The sequence below is a fragment of the Phacochoerus africanus genome, chromosome 4, assembly GCF_016906955.1.
Source record: "Phacochoerus africanus isolate WHEZ1 chromosome 4, ROS_Pafr_v1, whole genome shotgun sequence".
NCBI classification, from domain to species: domain Eukaryota; kingdom Metazoa; phylum Chordata; class Mammalia; order Artiodactyla; family Suidae; genus Phacochoerus; species Phacochoerus africanus.
Genome location: NC_062547.1, coordinates 116665887 through 116685946, shown reverse-complemented (window position 1 = coordinate 116685946; position 20060 = coordinate 116665887). Strand labels below are relative to the sequence as shown.

Sequence of the window (20060 nt, the reverse complement as noted above, 5' to 3'; positions counted from 1 at the left end):
TGCCAGCCGACACCACAGCCATAGCAACAGCAGATTCGAACCGCGTCTGCAACCCACACCACAACTCATGGTAATGCCAGATCCCCAACCCACTGAGTGAGGCCAGGGATCGAACCTGTGTCCTCATGGATACTAGTTGGGTTTGTTACTACTGCGCCACCATGGGAACTCTGGCACTGCCAAATTTGGTCCAAGTAAGAACGTGTACACCCCAGGACCCTGAAACCTCACTCTTGGACATGTATTCCAGAGAACTTTCCACATAGGACCTGAGAAGACAGGTGCATGGGAATATGCCCTGGAGGGCTGTCTGTGGAAGCAGGAAGTCTGGATGTCAGGCACAGGAGTGTAGTGGGGACACTGAATTCCAGGAGCCTGTCAGACCTCATGCATCCACAGCAACACAAACAGACCTTAACATCAGAGTGCTTGGGGCACGGGGCGGGGGAGATGTCTACAGCACAACACGATGGATAGAAGCTAAAGATGACACACCAAACACTGTGTATAAGGACACACACAAGATGAGGGGGAGGGAGTGGAAGGGAAAAGCAGTAAATATATTAAAAGAGGGCCTTGGCATGATCAATGAGTGTGCTTTAAGAGAGGGATGTAATCAGCTTATTGCTCTGCCTTGCAAGCCAAATTAAAACAAACAAATGAATACAAAGATGGGTGTTTAGGAGCCTAAGGGATTGTGTGGAGCAGGAGGGTGAGATGTTGGCGAGGAGGAAGAGTGGTACTAGATGGGGTGGGTTTCCGTAAAGGGAGGCGGTTCACTGAGAGAGTAAGGCGAGGGTGAGTGTTGGTGGGGCCAGCTACCAGCCACCCTTCACACTCCAGGGACAACTGGAGGAGCACAGACAGACAGGATGATCGTGTCTGCTGATGAAGTCCTCAGGTGAGTGACAGGTAGGCACCCGAGACCTGGGAAGGGTGAGAAACCTTATCATTAGTCATAAAAGGACGAATCTGGGAGTTCCCGTCGTGGCACAGCAGAAACGAACCTGACTAGCATCCATGAGGTTGCGGGTGCGATCCCCAGCCTCACTCAGTGGGTTAAGGATCCGGCATTGCCATGAGCTGTGGTGTAGATCACAGATGTGGCTCGGATCTGGTGTTGCTGTGGCTGTGGCTGGCAGCTGTAGGTCCAATTTGACCTCTGTATGCCGAGGGTGCTGCCCTAAAAAGCAAAAAAAAAAAAAAAAAAAGGAACAAGTCTGTTCTGCTGATTATGTGGTGCAGTGGTCACTGCGTAGCTGTAATTTCAGGCAATTAGGCTGTAATTCAGAATTTCTCTGTGTAATGGAGTTGGTTGAGATGAGATAATTTCTACATGGTAGAGGGGTGCAGATCACTGGTCCAGGAAAATTCTGCTTAATGAGCTTGGGGCTGTGAGTCCTGCGTAGTTCTCAGAAAGCTGCCCCCTCCCAGGCCAGGCTTGGGGAGTGCTGTGCAGAGCACCACTGTCTCCTATTAGAGATTCTGTAAGACTGTGCTTTCTTTCTTTCTTTCTTTTTTTGTCTTTTGTCTTTTCAGGGCCGCACCTACAGTATATAGATGTTCCCAGACTAGGGGTCTAATCGGAGCTGTAGTCGCCAGCCTATGCCACAGCCACAGCAACTTGGGATCCGAGCCATGTCTGCGACCTATACCACAGCTCATGGCAACACCCCGGATCCTTAACCCACTGAGTGAGGCCAGGGATCGAACCTGCAACCTCATGGTTCCTAGGGGGATTCGTTTCTGCTGGGCCATGATGGGAACTCCCTAGACTGTGATTTCTTGCAGCCCTCCAACAAATGGTAAATCAGAATTTATTTACAGAAAAGACATACTTATTCTTACAAATGCGCTCTGTTTCAGCAAAGTAGTATTCTGCCAAATCCGACTAGGAACCATGAGGTTGTGGGTTCGATCCCTGCACTTGCTCTGTGGGTTAACGATCTGGCGTTGCTGTGAGCTGTGGTGTAGGTCGCAGACGCGGCTCGGATCCTGAGTTGCTGTGGCTCTGGCGTAGGCTGGTGGCTACAGCTCTGATTAGACCCCTAGCCTGGGAACCTCCATATTCCACGAGAGCGGCCCAAGAAATAGCAAAAAAGGAAAAAAAAAAAAAGAAGAAGAGGAAGAGAGGTTCCCCTCATGGCTCACTGGAAACGAATCTGACTAGAATCTATGAGGACAAAGGTTTGATCCCTAGTCTCACTCAGTGGGTTAGGAATCTGGCATTGCCGTGAGCTATGGTGTGGGTTGCAGATGCGGCTCGGATCTGTTGTTGCTGTGGCTGTGGTGTCGGCTGGAAGCTGTAGCTCTGATTCGACCCCTAGCCCGGAACCTCCATATGCCATGGGTGCTGCCCTAAACAAAAACAAAAACAAAAGGAAAAGACCACGAGATAGAGGAGAGAAACAAAGCCAGCAGCATTTCCATTCTCCAAAGAAGTGATGGGCGTACTGTGTTCTCCTTTTGTTTCTGCAGCCCGCTAAGGATCCTAGACCAGATTATCTAAGTGGCTGCAACAGGGAGAAGGTCAGTGCTTTGGTGGTCATCCTAATTTCTTACCAGCTTTCAAACAAATGGAGTCAGCTACCTGCCTTATAGCCAAGAGTTCACCTTTATACAACTAGACTTCCTCACAGGAGCAGGGGTTGGAGAAGGGTGGACAGAGATGGAGAAGCCAAGCTGGTGCCCATGACTAAAAACATTCCTCCACAATTTCCAGGGCACCAATGGGCGCAGAGCCCTTTTGGAAACCTTTTGTAAGAAGGACATGAGAAAAATCATAGTTCTGAGGGTTCTCTGCCTTTGGTGGCACTTACAACTTGCATAAACTATAGAGAAGAGGGGTATTAGGTTTGGCCAATAAGGCTCTGCTGGGCTCAAATCAAGATAACTAAATGCATGAATCGCTTCTTGTCCATGACACAAACTTACTTCGTCTTCACTATGTGTGGTTTTGGAAGGCCAGGAAGACTCATCTGTGGTACCTTAAGGAAGTCCACACCCATGTCACTACAATAGAGGTGCTTTACTGCTGGTCTGCATGCAAGCAGGAGACGAAATGGGAAAAAGGGTGGAGGACACTGGGAAGGAGTCTGAACAATAGAACAAGGACTGCTTCGTCCCACAGTGAGGTCACCAGAGCTGAAACTAGAGTGCTAAGAGTTAAGGTCAGTGTAGCCCAAGATTTTTAAACTGTTGCGGGCCTAGTTTTCTCATCTCTAAGAAGGGCGTAATAGCATCTCTTGTAGAATTCTGGTGCAGGTTAAATGAGGTGGGTACAAATCACTGCTCACCACAAGGAAATGCTCAGAGCATGTTCCGGGTGGTAATTCCGGCTTTAGCTCTTGCTTTGCCTTCAGAGGCAACTATTTTTAGTGTGAGAGGTCTCTATTTTTAGTTTGAGAGATATGTTTAGTCTGAAAGTGTCCAAAGCATGTTAATACTATCAACATCATTAACAAGTCCTTAAAAAGAAACTATCAAGACTGCATTTGGGGGAAAAAAAAATCTAGTGCGTTCTAGGTGGCACCTTGTAAAACTCCATCCTCCTTCCCTGGATGAGCAATGGAAGTTCTCCCCCATGCCAGGCAAAGCCCCTTAGCCTTTGGAGCCTCAAGGTGCCCATGTCCTGCCAGATTCTAGGATGAGCCCTCCCTTCTCTGCTCCCCTTCTTCTGGCTCATGTGACCCTGGTGAGAGGATAGGCGGGGTTGAGAACCCCTCCTCTTTGAGGTGCAGGTTTTACCACTGCCACCCGGTGGCCCCCAGAGGAATGGGATAGGTGTGAATAGAAGGTGCCAGAGGAATTCCCGTCGTGGCGCAGTGGTTAACAAATCTGACCAGGAACCATGAGGTTGCGGGTTCGGTCCCTGGCCTTGCTCAGTGGGTTAATGATCCAGCGTTGCCGTGAGCTGTGATGTAGGCTGCAGACGCAGCTTGGATCCCGTGTTGCTGTGGCTCTGGCGTAGGCCGGGAGCTACAGCTCCGATTCAACCGCTAGCCTGGGAACCTCCATATGCCGTGGCAGCGCCCAAAGAAATAGCTGAGAGACAAAAAAAAAAAAAAAAAAAGTGCCAGAAAGGCTGCGGTTCCCTCTCTCCTCACTCTTTCTGTAGGGAGAGAGGTAAAAGAAGCCTGGAGAGGCTTTTGCATCCCACGCCCAGTGGGTGACTGAAGGATACTGCCTTCCCTTTCATGTCTGAGTGCTTGCTGGGATCACAACGGGCAAGCGTGCCAGAGTCCTACACCCCATGATTCCGGGGCTCACACAAGGGCCTGGGCATCCGCCCTCTGAAAGAGCTTCCCAGTGATTCTGACACACGGGTTGAGAGCCACCACAAGAAGATGAGCAAAACAGCCTCTGATTCATGTCCAAGTCTATCTTGTATCACACTCAACGCAAATAAGCCAGCGGGGCTGGGAACATTTACTGCTCGGCAAAGACCCACATGCTCCTTCCTGTTTCTCAGCCCCTCCAAAGTTTCCTGGAGCGCTTATTTAGTTCTGGCCAATGGGCTGTGAGCAGACGCACCCAGGTGTCGGGGTGAGTCTGTTCGAGGGATGACTTAGACAGTGGGTTACCATCAGCCTGGGTTCCTGAGTGAAGACATGGAATAGAGCTGTGTGCTCAGCTCCAAACCTGCACTGGACGTGAAGTGCACAAGCAGGAAATAAGCTAAAGTTTGGGTGGTCCACACTGCTAAAACAGGGTCGGGGAATAGTTTGTTATTGTTATATAATCTATCCTCATCACTAATACTCCAGTCATACATGAGACCTCTGAGACCCCAAACTGAGGCAGAAAGAGAACAGTGGAGCCAGACTGCTCCCCTGTTGACTCCCTCTTAAGAGGAGACCAGATTAGGGCTGGGAATGTTAAAATAGGGTTGTTGTTGTTTTTAAAATAAATCTTTCATGAACTTAAACTCAGCTAATATTGGCATCTTCTTGCTCATATAAAGAAAATCCCGGAGTTCCCATTGTGGCACAGCAGAAACGAATCCAACTAGGAACCATGAGGTTGCGGGTTCAATCCCTGGCCTCACTCAGGGGGTTACGGATCCAGGGTGGCTGTGAGCTGTGGCAGCTCAGAACCTGTGTTGCTGTGGCTGTGGTGTAGGAAGGCTGGCAGCTGCAGCTCCGATTTGACCCCCTAGCCTAGAAACCTCCATATGCCGTGGGTGCAGCCCAAAAAAGCAAAAAAAAAAAAAAACAATCCCAAGAGGAAATGGAACAGGTAAATTCCCATCATGGACAAAAGAGAGTAAATGTGCTTGTGCGTGGCTATCAAGTTGTTAAAGCTGGGAGATTTTGGTCATGGTCCATAATTCACACTTGATTTTTGCTGCTTCAATTTGAAAATTAAGGAAAAGCAGAAAGGAAAAAAAAAAAAAAAAGCCCATCTTTTCACTGCCTAGACTTAGCCTCTTAATATTTTAGCATATTAGCTTCCCATTTCTGTGTACATATTTCTATATATTAAAAAGCATACAAATGCAAGAATACATACTTTGTTTTATTCTTTTTGCTATTTCTTGGGCTGCTCCCGCGGCATATGGAGGTTCCCAGGCTAGGGGTCCAATCGGAGCTGCAGCCACCGGCCTACGGCCTAGGCCAGAGCCACAGCAACATGGGATCCGAGCCGCGTCTGTAACCTACACCACGGCTCACGGCAACGCCGGATCCTTAACTCACTGAGCAAGGCCAGGAATCGAACCCGCAACCTCATGGTTCCTAGTGGGATTCGTTAACCACTGCGCCATGACGGGAACTCCAAGAATACATACTTTAAACTAGAACACTACAGAATGTTCAAGTACTCTTTGACCCGCACCCACAGGTACTCACTCCTCACTCCGACCTTCTTCACCCCCATAACTATTATGAAATTGGTTTAAGTTGTTCTGGCCTATTTTAAGAATTTTTACATGCACACATAAAATTCATGCACATTTATACACATAAATTCAGAGTAAATACAAAGTACTATTGAGCAGTCCTGTGTTTTCAATATACAAACACTGCGCATGTTGACAATTAATGTACATTTATACACATATAAATTCACAGTAAATATTAAGTACTGTTTTGCAGTCCTGTATTTTCAATATATAGACATGATGGTCAAGAAAAATATCACAGAGGGGGAAGCTGAGTGGGGAGAGTTCATGGGAGATAAGGCCAAATAAGGCAAAATGGAGATGAATCTTTATTTAACCTACTTAAGGTCACAACAGTTTCACTTCCAGAAATATCTCCGCTGTTACCGATTTTTAGTTAAAAATATCAAAGCAATACTGATGCAGGCTGTACTGGGAGATAATTCAGACAAAGTCAATAGCTTCTTCAGAGACCGGCTCTGGATACCTCAGTGACCCAATACGTTTTAATTCCCTAACAGTAAGTGTACATTACAAATGAATTAAGCAGTAGAAAGAAGTTGGTAGTAAGACACACGGTCAACCTTTAAGGTCACCACTCTTTCTAAGCAGATTCTTTCATGTAACTTGGACTCCTCTGTCCAACCCCTTTAAGCATAAACACTGGTTGCCACGTGCCCCCGAGATAAGAGTGAATACTGAAGGTGGATTCAATTTGCTCTCAGAACTAGTGCAGCACCCAGAACCAGGCACCCATAGATTTAGAACTAATGGCTCTAGGGGTGGACCTTGGGCTCATACAAGAGGATGCGCAGTATATCCAGATAAAACTATAATTCAAAAAGACACATACACTTCTATGTTCAAAGAAGCACTAGTCACAAAAGCCAAGACATGGAAACAACCTAAATGTCCATTGACAGATGAATGGATTAAGAAGATGTGGTACATATACACAATGGGATACTACTCAGCCATAAAAAAGAACAAAATAATGCCATTTGCAGCAACAGGGATGGAACTAGAGATTCTCATACTAAGTAAATCAGAAAGAGAAAGACAAATACCATATGAAATCACTTGTATCTGGAATCTAAAATACAGCACAAATGAACCTATCTGTAAGACAGACACAGACTCACAGACATGGAGAACAGACTTGTGGTTGCCGGGGGAGGGGGGGGGGTGGGATGCATTGGGCATTTGGGATTAGTAGATGCAAACTATTACATTTAGAATGAATAAGCAATGAGGTCCTACTGTATAGCACAGAGAATGACACTGAGTGTCCTATGATAAACCATAATAGGGAAAATATTTTTTTAAAAGAATGTACATATATGTATAATTGAATCACTTTGCTATATAGCAGACACTAATGCAACACTATAATTCAACTATGTTTCAATTAAAAAAAAACAAACCCTAAAAAAAGAGGATACTCAGTACAGCACCATGGGTGGTGAGTTACAGGATGAGTGCTACACCTGCACGCTGCACACTTGCCTGTCACACCTCCAGATCCCTCCTGCATGAGCATAACTGTGGGCAGATGCAGTGTAGACCACCACGCCTGTCAGGCTCACCAACTTAAAAGTGTCCCAAAGGATGTCATCCTGACTTCCTTGAAGGAGAAGGAACTAGGAACTGAGTTCACCCACATGGCCCATGATTCAATCAATCACACTTAGATACTTAAACCTCAATAAGGACTCCAGATTCTGAAGCGTGGGTGAACTTCCCTGGTTGGTGGCACCTTGAGTGTGGCGCACATCACAGTGGAAAGGAGGTAACACCATGCAGGACTCCAGGGGAAGAAGACAGCTGGGAGCTTTGCTTTCAGACCTCTTCCAGAATTTATCTCTGCACCTCTTATGTTTTGGCTGGTTCTGATTTTTATTTTTTGCTATAATAAAACTATAACCATAGATTTTTTTTCAAAAGTGGCCCAAAGGGAGACTCTATAGGATTACTGCTTTGACCAGCTTATGGAATAAATGAGTCCTCAGAGTGAAGTGAAGACAATTTCTCTCCTCTTACCTACATCCTTCCTTTCATGCCTCCTTTCTCAGTTCCACTTCCCTCCCAGCCCCCACAAGGCCAGGACTCTGGGGTTACTTTCTGTTAAGGAGGATGAAGTGAGAGAGAAGGAGATGGGCACTGTAGCATTCTGGATGTTTACCTGTCCTTTTCTCTGGTTAAGGAGCCAAAGGGTAGCCTGGCGTTTAGGGCCCTTAATTTATATTTTAAAAGATTTTAGCAGAACCGGGTGATTCCATTTTTATTACATTGGTCTTAGAAACACAATGAAATCTCTTCATAAATGTAACAATGTATCTCGCCATCAAGAGTAATTGGTTTGGAAAAGATATTTGTGTCTTCTTCTTTTTTTTTTGGTCTTTTTTTTTTTTGCCTTTTGCTAGGGCTGCTCCCGCAGCATATGGAGGTTCCCAGGCTAGGGATCTAATCGGAGCTGTAGCTGCCAGCCTACGCAACAGCTCATGGCAACACCAGATTCTTAAAGGTCAGGGATCAAACCTGCAACCTCATGGTTCCTAGTCGGATTCGTTAACCACTGAGCCACGACGGGAACTCCATATTTGTATCTTCTTATCACTGGTAGACATACTTCCCTCCCTCGCCCAGCCCAATCAATTGACTAATACGAAACGTTTTAAAAGATAGTTTGAGGGGGATTAAAAAAAAAAAAAAAAAAAAAAAGCTAGTTTGAGGGAAAATGGGTAAGTTGATAGGGAGAAACTTCAGATTAGAAGACTTTTATATGGTCCAAAACAGTGTGCCTTCTAGATTCTTGAATTTACTGTGGTGAAGGCCAGAATGTCAAAGCAGAAGCCAGACCTCCAGGGATGAAGGAAGCCAGACATGATGATGGAATTCATTCCCAGGCATGGTGAAGATACCCACGTGGGGCCCCGAGTACAAGGAAGAAATCCCGATTTAATCTACCACCACCTTATGCCATGGATTTGTAGAACTTTCGGAAGAGTTTATATAACATCTCAGAAGGAATTTGTGCGGCCTGTTTTTGACTGAATGGGACACAAACTGACGAGCTTGTTGTCACATCCAATTTGCTTTACCAAACTATTTGGGGAAAGCATGGATGACTTTTGCTACATGTCAGCCGACCTACACAATTCGGTAAAAATTGCAAATAGTGTAAAGAAGCTTGATCTGCCATCTCATGTCCTTCCTGTGAGTTCCCAGGGTGTCCTCTGTGTCCACCCCTCTCTGCCACTTGACATGCACCATCTCAACAACCTCTTTATTCGTGTGTCTCCTCAACATCCTCTAGGCCTGGGACCGGTCCCGTTCATCACTGTATCCCCTCTGCCTGGTACAGAGGAGATGACCAATGGTGTTGACGAAATGAATAAATGAAGAGCCAAAGGCTTCCCTTTCTAGAGTAATTAATTCTACTTTGCCTAAATTAAACCCACTTCTTTGAGGAAATGAGTGGTCTTCTTACAGAGCATGTAGAAATAAATGATCATCTCATTTAATAATGAGCTGGGACCTGTAATAAAAATTGCCTATTGTTCCTTAGTTATTGCTCTGCCAAGTAGCCCAATCTGTTAACTGACATTAAAAATCTAATTTAATTAAATCTTGAACAAGGCTCAGAAAACCTACTGAGAACACTCTGTTTAATTACGGGCAGGGGACAAGCACCAATCCTATTGATCGGGTCAGTTCAAATTCTATACAATGAATAAGGGCAATGAAAAAAAAAAAAAAAGTGGCCTTGGTTGCTTTTCAGGCAGCTTGGATGAACTGTGGATTCAGAGTTGCTATAAAGACAGGAAAGGCAAACCAGCCACGTTATCATTTGGTACCACAGGGATGGAAAGGAAACCATATCTCAGCCATTCCACAGAGCTATACAACATGAAGAACCAAAGACAACCAACCACAAAAGACAGATTTCCCTGCAGGGAAATAAATTATATTGGGTGGTGGTAAATGGAAGTCATCTGGCATTTAAAGTCTAGCAAACTGGCATTCAGAGGCATCTAGCAAACTCTGACACTCACAATTGTCACGGAATAAAGAGAAATAAATCCAATGCATGGGTATGTGTACAAATTCCTGAAGATATTTCCAGGTGAGGAAGAGCTACAGGTTCCTTATCATAGTTTTACTTGGAGGTAACTGAAATATAAATTACATAAATTTACATAAAACCATATTAACTGCAAAACTTACAAGATAATACATATGATCAGAAGAAAGATTTTGAGTACAATGCATAAATGTGTGTGTGTGTGTGTATGTGTGTAGTTATGTAGTTATTCATTGTCCATTCTGGAGTTTCTCAAATATCAAAGGATTCCTAGGGGAGAAAAGATGGTATGGTGTTATTCTTTCCAGAGCACTAAAAAGATAACTCTAGATTTCACACCAGACAATTACTGATATTTTTTGAGCATTTACTACATGTGAGGTGTTTGGTTAGGGGCTTAGATGACTCATGAAGATTACCTAGTTTTCCTGCACTGGGTACAATCATTTTTCCCACCTGGTGGCAAAGTAAACTGAGGCACAGAGAGGTGAGGTGACTTTGCAAAGATTCAGGGTGACTTGGTAGATCAGGCTGGGACTGCAGGTGGTCACGGAGCTTGGGGACACGGTGCAGTGCCATCACACAACACCATCCTTAATGCTAACTTCCAGGGAGTTCCCACTGTGGTGCAGCAGAAATGAATCTGACTATGAACCATGAGGTTGCGGGTTTAATCCCTGGCCTCGCTCAGTGGGTTGAGGATCCGGCGTTGTCATGAGCTGTGGTATAGGTCACAGATGTGGCTCGGATCCCATGTGGCTGTGGCGTAGGCCAGTGGCTGAAGCTTTGATTTGACCCCTAGTCTGGGAACCTCCTAAAAGGCAAAAACAAACAAACAAACAAAACCAAAAAAACAAAACACCTAACTTCCAGAGTTTAGAGAAAATACCAAAGAAGGGGAATTGGCTTTTTCTTCTCTGCTAGTCACAATCAAGGGCTGTCTTGCCCTTTGGGAACTCAAGTTAGAGGAGGAAATATATTCTAAACCGCAACATGTAATTAGGCCTAAGACCGACATTTCTTTCAACAACACGCACCATCAGAATGTGCCAACTAAGAGCAAGCGTGCCTCATTAGGGCATTAGTCGTGATGATCTGGGAGTGAGGGACCTCAGGAAACGACAGGTGGGGAGGTCCCTGGCACTAAGTAAATGTCCTCGGCTCGTCCAGATAAAGCCTCTGCTGACTGGCGTGATTTACACCTGCTGCTACAAGGCTGGAGAACAGCATCTGATACAGCTGGGTTCTAAAAATAAGCTTATGCACATGAGTTCAGACAAAATGACCTTCTGATGCGAGACTTAGGAACGCTGGCGTGAGGCACAAATGAGGAAAAAAGCCAACATTCAAAAACAGTCATTTCTGGAGTTCCCGTTGCAGGGCAGCGGAAACGAATCTGACCAGGAACCATGAGGCTGCAGGTTCGATCCCTAGCCTCAATCAGTGGATTAAGGAACCAGTGTTGCTGTGAGCTGTGGTGTAGGTCACAGATGCAGCTCGGATCTGGTGTTGCTGTGGCATAGGCTGGCAGCAACAGCTCCGATTAGACCCCTAGCATGGGAACCTCCACATGCTCTGGGTGTGCCCCCCTCCCAAAAGTCATTTCTTCCATATTCATACATATGACAACTATAAAGACTGTGAATAGATTCAAAGTAAAATGATGTACACATGCTGATGTCACTGAAAAGCAAGTTCAAGGGTGCTGGTGAGATTATTTTTTCCTCCTCTATCTGGGTAAAGTTACCAGTCAGAGCACAACTAGAAAGTGAGCTCTTAATGTTGCCAAGGTGGAGAAAGAGAGTAAAGTAGATCTGGTAATTCAAAGTGAAGTTCAAAGGGAATTGCTGCAGATTGAAGACTTCATGGTTTCACCCCCAGTCCAATCATAGATCAGATTCACAGCCAAACAAAGCAGTACTTGTGGGCTCCCGAGAAAGAAATTCCATCTTCGGGAAGGTAAATGCTGTAACAATTCTGCCAAATATTTCTACGCTGAAGCATCAGCTCCTTTGGTCATGGATGTATTTCCTAAACAAAGCAGTTCTCAAGCCTGTTCAGGCCACAGAGCCATTAGGTAGGCTGGGAATCAATCAATCGATCATCAATCATCAATCATCAATCTCTCTCTCTCACACACACACACACACAATTATTACTCTGCACTAGAGGAGATGCCATTTTACATTAGATTCCATGTGGATACGTGAGAGCAGGTATCACATACTCAAAGGAAATTTTATATAAGAAACTACAAAGGGGATAATTCTATATATTTCTGCAAATTATAAAATATTATTAGCCTACCTTAAAAGAAGAACATTTTAATAGAAGTTGGGGAAGACGTGCACCTAGATGGTTGAGAGTGACAGCACCAACATACTTTTTACCATCCGCTTCAATTTGAGATTGCAGAGAAGAGAGTTTTTAGAAATTTTACCCGCGTGCCTCTGCACTTTCCAACTGCTTTTTTTTTTTTTTTTTTTAATTTTCCCACTGTACAGCAAGGGGGTCAGGTTACCCTTACATGTATACATTACAATTACATTTTTCCCCCAGCCTTTCTTCTGTTGCAACATGAGTATCTAGACAAAGTTCTCAATGCCATTCAGCAGGATCTCCTTGTAAATCTATTCTAAGTTGGGTCTTCCAACTGCTTTTAAGAGAGAGCGTAGCCAGAAAGGCATGGCGATTCACCAGACTAGAAACGTCACCCAATTCTTGGGGCTGCCCTTGGCCCTACCTGCCAGCGTCTCTCTAGGCCCCGCCCCCCAGGGCACTCACCCTCCTCCGCAGCCGGTCGCGCTCCTCGCGGATGGCGTTCATGGTGGCCTTGGTCCTGTTCAGCTCCTCCTCTTTGCTGCACAGCATGGCAGTCAGGCTCTCATTCTCTTCCCTCAGCCCAGCCAGCTCCTTCTCCCATCGAGAGCGCTCTTCAGCCAAGTTGGGGTACAGGTCCCGGCCAAGGACCCCCTCGATCTCCTCCACTGTCTGGAAAACACAGGCACAAAGGCAAAAGCTAAGGGAGCTCCCTGGGAGAATGGCGAGGGGGGAGGAACACAGGCTGGAGAGGGTCAAGCATCCACAGGTGGCGGTGGGTTCCAGAGCCACCGCAGGGCACAAGGTAATCCACATTGGTGATACACGGGAATTGTCCTCTCCTCATTTTCCGATGAGGCTCTGTCACTTGCCTGGGTCACAGTCTGTGTTAGCCAGCAGTCCCCCAGTAAGAAAAACATAATCCCTTCCTGGTATCTAAGTCAGTCTGTAGTGCCACCTGCCACGTCCATACGGATGTTTATCTCCCTCGCCTACGCTCCAGAGTCGGTGACTACATATAACCAGACAGCAAGCCAGTGAGTAATCTTGATGAAGCAAACACAAGGTTGCAAACTGCGTACAAAATCTAACTTCAAAGTTTCCTAAATTACAGGTTTCCCATGTTCCAACTCAGCAGCAGGACAGGTCACAACAGCATTGCCAGCTTTTAGCATCACAGCAGCATCAGAAGGTGTGAATGAGGTTCAGTCCCAAGATATGAAAGACACAAATAAACCTCAGTGACACAGAAAAGAGGCAGCTCATTGTGAAGGTTTCTAAGAAGGGATTTAATAAGACAGCTATGAGCTTTAAAAGAACAGAATCTGAATAGTATTAGAAGAGGTGTTTAAAAATTCATTTAGGGAGTTCCCGTCGTGGCGCAGTGGTTACTGAATCCGACTAGGAACCATGAGGTTGCGGGTTTATCCCTGCCCTTGCTCAGTGGGTTAAGGATCTGGCGTTGCCGTGAGCTGTGGTGTAGGTCGCAGACACGGCTCGGATCCCGCGTTGCTGTGGCTCTGGCGTAGGCTGGCAGCTACAGCTCCAATTAGACCCCTAACCTGGGAACCTCCCATATGCCGCAGAAGTGGCCCTAGAAATGGCAAAAAGACAAAAAAAAATTTTTTTTCATTTAAAACACCAATATTAATGGAGAAGAAACATGCATAAAATTTGAAAAGAAGGAAAAACTCATTCTGTTTGCTTTCAGAACTATTCATTCACAATTACCATCCTTTGGAAAATGAAGCACCAGCCAAGTGATTTGGAAAGAGGAGGTGAGGAGTTCCCATTGTGGCTCAGTGGTAATGGACCTGACTAATATTCGTGAGGCTGTGGGTTCCATCCCTGGCCCAGCTCAATGGGTTAAGGAACAGCATTGCTGTGGCTGTGGCTGGCAGCTGCAGCTGTGATTCAACCTGCAGCCTAGGAGCTCCTATATGCCACACGTGCAGCCCTAAAAAAAAAGAAAAAAAAAAGAAAAAAGAAAGAAAGAGGAGGTTGGAATTACCATGTAGGTGTAGAAGGGCAGTGAAGAAATGAGATGTGAAACAGGTCTCAAAAATGAGTGACGAAAGGGTGTGTCGCTCTCAGATGCTAACACTGGTTCGAAGATTAGTACCCAAATCTTGCTGCCACTTTCCACATGCAATGCTTTGTCCTTCCTCTCAAATGGGGGGACTCACATTCTACTCAGTCCTGCTTCAGGGGCCCACTCTGCAGAAACCCTTGGCTCCCTCCTTCCCTCGCAATGCTAAGGCTGGGGTAGTACCATGATGCTATTACCATCAAATACAGGCCCTGGAGAGACCAGAGAAAGAAACACTAGTGGCTGTTTCCCCAAAGCACATCAACTAGATATTTATAATCGTGATGGATAAAGATGGAAAACCCGATGTACTGTACACATGAATTATGGTTTACTTCGAGATACCACAGCTCTTTTGTGAAATCCAGGATTGCTGGTGATGGAAACTTGGGCACAGAGTCCTCGAACATTTTTCAAAAATCGTATCCCACTTTCCCTTTCCATTGGCTTCTCCCAGATTTATCAGGTTCAATTGCTATGCCTGGGTCACTAAGCTTTAGTAAAGTAATATAAAGATATCAGAGGCCCCTTATCGATGGAATGTGACGTTCCCATTGTTCATGATGAGCTTGTGCAGATTCAGCAAATTTTTCTCACCTGGTCTTCCCTAAGCAGTAAGATGAATGCATGCAATAGGCGGGACTGAGGCCCAGGCCGCCGCTCAGGAGAGATGACTCATTCAGGCCCTGAACGTCCTGCTTGTTAGTGCCATGAACTGATAACTCCGGAAATAATATTCTAAAGGCTAGAAAGCTTTAATAAAATTTCCAAATTAATCTTACAGCCCCAGAGTGCTATATGATGCATGACACTAAGATAATGTGGTTCAATATTGGTAGTTGAATAGTTTCCAAGGAAACTGTCATTTTCGCAGCAAAGCCAGCGACCTTAACTATTGATCTAATGACTTTTTCTAACGTGACTCGACCTAACAAAAATGTACAGAGCTCCTACTTCTCCCTGGTGGCCCAATCTATACTATGGCTTTCTTAGAAACACTCACTCCCTAACAGATATTTGAAAAAAATCACCTTTCAGAAAAGAGGCATCTCATCATTTCCCTCAGAGGCTCCCAAAGAGCCAGATGGGCGTGGAGGTGGGTCCTACCTTAATAGCCAAGTCACAGTGCTCACTGGCCGTGGTAAGCTGCTCGATGTGCCTGTCCACCTCCGCCACGGAGAGGCTGCAGCTGCTCTTCTTCCTGCAGCAGACAACGTTCTCCAGCCCCGTCAGCACCCTCTGCAGTTCCGAGTTCAGGTCACTGCAGTTATCTGTGAGGGGATGTGGACACAGTGAGTTAAGCAGGCAGGTGGCAGGCTCTCTGTTGTGCTTACCGCAAGGAACCCATTCAGATGAAATGGACGGCAACGGAGCTTTGATACGTTCAAGTCTAAACTCCCAGGCTGCTGACACTGCTTCAGAGGCCTGGAGCACTGCAAAGGCTTTTATTAAGGAGTTTCAGACTGTGGCCATTTTCTGGATAGCCATGCCACACTGAATTCTCTTGGCCTTCACTCAAAGGCAGCCACATCCTTAGTAAGAACAAAGACGTGTCCTAGAAGGAGCTCTTGGGACTTCAGGCGACTTCTGGTCAACCTTCCTATGCAGCCATTCAAGGTAGGACTGATTTCATGAAGTGCTTATGCTAAAATGACCCCGTAACTTTACTAAACAAATAAAACAAACAAAAAATCCCAGAGTGAGCAGAGACAGTAGGTGTTTTAAAAAGTAGAAACTGTCTAAGAGGCAATTCTTGCCCTCAGTGAGCTTGTAGTCAGGACTTTCCCCCTGATATAGCCAATCAACATGCTCTGCCATTGCAACTGATGCCACTTTTTCCACCAGGGGACAAACAAACTGTTCTAACAAATTGCATATTGTTCCATTGTGGTGCAATGGAAATGAATCCAACTAGCATCCATGAGGTTGCAGGTAAATGTCTTGTAAGCAAGTCTAATAATTTGATTCTGACTTAAAAATCTGGGTTATTTTTAATTGCTGGAGCCCCAGGGCCTGGTCAGGGAAGATAAATTAATTATAATTTTTTTTCTTTTATGCCACACTGATGGCATATGGAAGTTCCCAGGCCAGGGACTGAACCCAAGCCACCACTGTGACCTATGCCACAGCTTCGGAACGCTGTATCTTTAACTCACTGGGCCACAACCTGAACACCTAATTATAATCTTAATGTGAGCTAGACATATCTTAAAAAATAATTTTGTTGGGGAAAAAATATGTATCAAATACATATATCTTTACCTATTTTGGATTCTATATATAACTATGCCACTCAATTCTTTTTTTGTTTGTTTGTTTGCCTTTTTAGGGCTACACCCACAGCATGTGGAGGTTCCCAGGCTAGAGGTCGAATTTGGACTTACAGCTGCCACAACCACAGTTCTGAGCTGCCTCTTCGACCTATACCACAGCTCATGGCAATGCTGGATCCCTGACCCACTGATGGAGGCCAGGGATTGAACCTGCAACCTCATGGATACTAGCTGGATTCATTTCCGCTGTGCCACAGCGGTAATTCCAAGGCCACTCAGTTCTTGTAGCAAGACAGGCATTAAGTACAGCAATTTGTCCAAGTACAACTTTCCCTCACATCCAGCCTGACTCCTGCATGAAAAGAAGCTTATTGTCTTCACACTTCCCTCTTCATCGCAGGTTCCATGCACTAAAATAGTCCCTCGCCTTTGGTCCTTTCCTGTGCAAGACTTAAGGCAAGTCTTGCATTCTAGTAAAAGGATTTCTTAGACTATTTTGGTCACCTTTAGTTGACTGGCTATATCTACAAGTTACCTAAATCTAGATCGAAGGTAAGTCTGAAGCGTTTATTCCAACCAATGAGCACAGTTATTCCCCCTCCTCTCCGAACTGGTTTTCCCCGTCTCTCGCATCTCTGTGAATAGCACCACCATCCACCTGGCTACTCTGGTCAACTCTCAGGTAGCCGTGATTTCCTTTTGCTTCACCCCCTCAATCAAATCCATCTTGGGGACTGCAACCTCCAAAACATATCCCCAAACTGACCTCTTCTTACCATCTCCACTGACCCCAGCCTTGGTCCAAAGCCACCATCACTTCTCAACTGAACCAGCTGAACAACCTCCTACCTCCAGTCCCCACAATGTAGCCAAAGTGAGTCTCTCCAGGATATAAGTCAGATCATGTTACTCCCCTGGCCCAAACCACCACATGGCTTCGCACTACAGTCTTAACTCCTTACCAGAGTCTGTAAGACTCTGCATGATCAACACTGTTGATGTTCTCAACCCAGGCTGTACCATGGAACTCCCTGGGGAGCTTTTATAAAACACTAGTGTCCAGGTCCCACCCAGGCCAGTTAGATCACAATCTCAAGGGGTGGAGCTCTGACACTGGAAAAGTTTTTCGTTTTTTTTTTTTTTTTAAGTTCCTCAGATAGTTCCAACAGTAGTGTCATCGGGGTGGGAACCACTGATCGGTCTTGGCCTTGCCTCATCGGTCACCTTCCCCGCATCACTCTGCTGTGTTCACGCTCCTGTCTTCTCTCCAGCCTTGGAAGATGCCACCCTCCCGTCTGCCCCAGAGCTTCCTTCTCTTCTTTTGTTGCCTCTGCCAAGACTGACTTCCACCCAAATCTCCTCTAACGTTCAGCTCTCAGCTCAAATGCCACCTCCTCACCAACCCCTTCTCTACCTAAAGCAGGGGGTTCCATCTCTTCCCCCTGCTTAATTAGTCCCCGACCTAGATCTTATCTTCTCTATGGCAATTACCACTATCTGATCTGACTTGTGCCTCTGTCATCTCTCCTGTACTGAAGTGTAAACATCATGGAAGAAGGGATTTTGATTCTCCTCCTCATTTCATCTCCAACACAGGCGAGGCAATCAAAGCTATTTTTTAAATGAACAAATATAAACACTACATCACTATATGTTTAAGAGCCCACAAGACTAGAAACACAGACTGTCAACGTAAGCATGTTTTATGTCCACCTTATGCTTTCTGTCCTCATGACGACAACTGGGAGATAATCTCCACTGGCACCTCCTCTCTGGGGATGGAGGGCAGGTGCCCACCATCAAAGCAAGATAAGGAAGCCCAGAGCCAGGAGCAGCCTTCCTTAGTGACCACACAGGCTGGTGGAACTCTCTCCAGGGCATACGTGATTCCAGGGTAACAACTAGAGAAGTTTCTCCAAGTGATCATTTACCTTGAGGTGCAGGGTTTGCTGGTACCTGAGCTGGAGTTAACACACGGTCCTGAATTATTTGCGTAACTAGTGCTCCTGTGTGGGATGAGGAAGGAAGGTGCCTCTGTTCAGCCATTCACAAGGGTATCCCTAGCCCAGCCCTGCCCGATGCAGTCAACACCCCACACATGACTGCTGATGCGCCTTCACAGTAGGACTTTAGAGATGCTGCCAGGCTGTGTCCTGAAGATGCTGGGCTACAGGAAACATGAGCAAAGTGGAGGGATCGTATCAGTATTCCTTTTTCATTCTTTAATCAGCTGCTGAGCCCTGGCCTCAGGCTACAGGGATGAACACGAGACTCTCAACTCTGAGAGGCTCACAGAAGTACGGGGCACAAGCCACAGACCTCTCTCCCAGCTGTCCGCCACCACCCTGGGGAAAGTAACCCGAGAAAACACGATGCATGTACAGGACAGAGCATCAGAAGACTGAGCAAGGCATTTAAATGAACACAGAGACAGCAAACAGCTCAGGAGCCTCTTCTGTTCACACCAGCAAGGGCTATAAACATCTTCTTCGGTCTTAGGAAGCCAAGTGTGTATCACACAGGCGGGATGACGAGCTCCCCATACTCTTGCCTGTTACCCACAGAGCTCTGCGCTGGTTTTACACAAGCCCCACCAGTGATCAGGTGACACATGGCTGTCCTTTGTCAGTGTTCCTGGTTTAGGGCCTCATAGGAGGACAAGGTGGCCAGGCCAGCAGGAGCAGACATTCTGGGTCCCCTGTCAGCACTGTCACATGGCCCCAACCACTCACCACCACTCACCCCAGCATCAGTGCTACTGGATACAGGGTGGCCTTATCTTTCCGTCTGTAGCATGTTCTTCTGAATATAGACTTAGAATAAATCCTCAATTCCTTCCCTTGGCCTACAGTGCCCTGCAGAGTCTGGGCCCTGCCAGGCACTGGAGCTTCAACACAGAAACTCTGAGACAGGAGATCAAGTGTTCCAGAGCAAAGAAAAGGTGCCTCATTTACAAATCAAAACCACAATGAAACACCACTTCAGGCCCATCAGGATGGCCACCAGCAACAGAAAATAAGAGGTGATGGGGAGGAAGTGGAGAAATTGGGATCCTTGGGCACTGTTGGTGTGAACAGCAAAATGGTGCAACTGCTTTGGAAAACAGTGTGGCAGGGGAGTTCCTGTTGTGGCGCAACGGAAACAAATCCGACTAGTATCCATGATGATGCGGGTTCGATCCCTGGCCTCAATCAGTGGGTTAAAGGATCCAGCGTTGCTGTGAGCTGTGGTATAGGCTGCAGATGTGGCTCAGATCCCACATTGTGGCTGCGGCATAGGCTGGCAGGTACTTGGGACTTCATATGTGGTGTAAGGTGATGTGACTGCAAGTCTCTTCAACTACAGTTTCACACACTTGCAGATTTCCTGTCCTATCCTCCGATACTGACTTTCAATTAAAATTAAGCTGCAGAC

The 20060-nt window shown here is 46.0% G+C and overlaps 1 protein-coding gene across 2 annotated transcripts in view; it reads right to left on the bottom strand.

Moving 5' to 3' along the window:
- LOC125126224 (colorectal mutant cancer protein) overlaps positions 1-20060 on the bottom strand; it is a 337404-nt gene that overhangs the window by 68082 nt on the left and 249262 nt on the right. For both annotated transcript variants that reach the window (XM_047778410.1, XM_047778409.1), the window contains exons 5-6: positions 15481-15644; positions 12750-12956 (exon numbers count right to left, since the gene is read on the bottom strand). In XM_047778410.1, coding sequence (XP_047634366.1) covers positions 12750-12956; positions 15481-15644 — 371 coding nt within the window. The remainder of the gene's footprint in view (positions 1-12749; positions 12957-15480; positions 15645-20060) is intronic.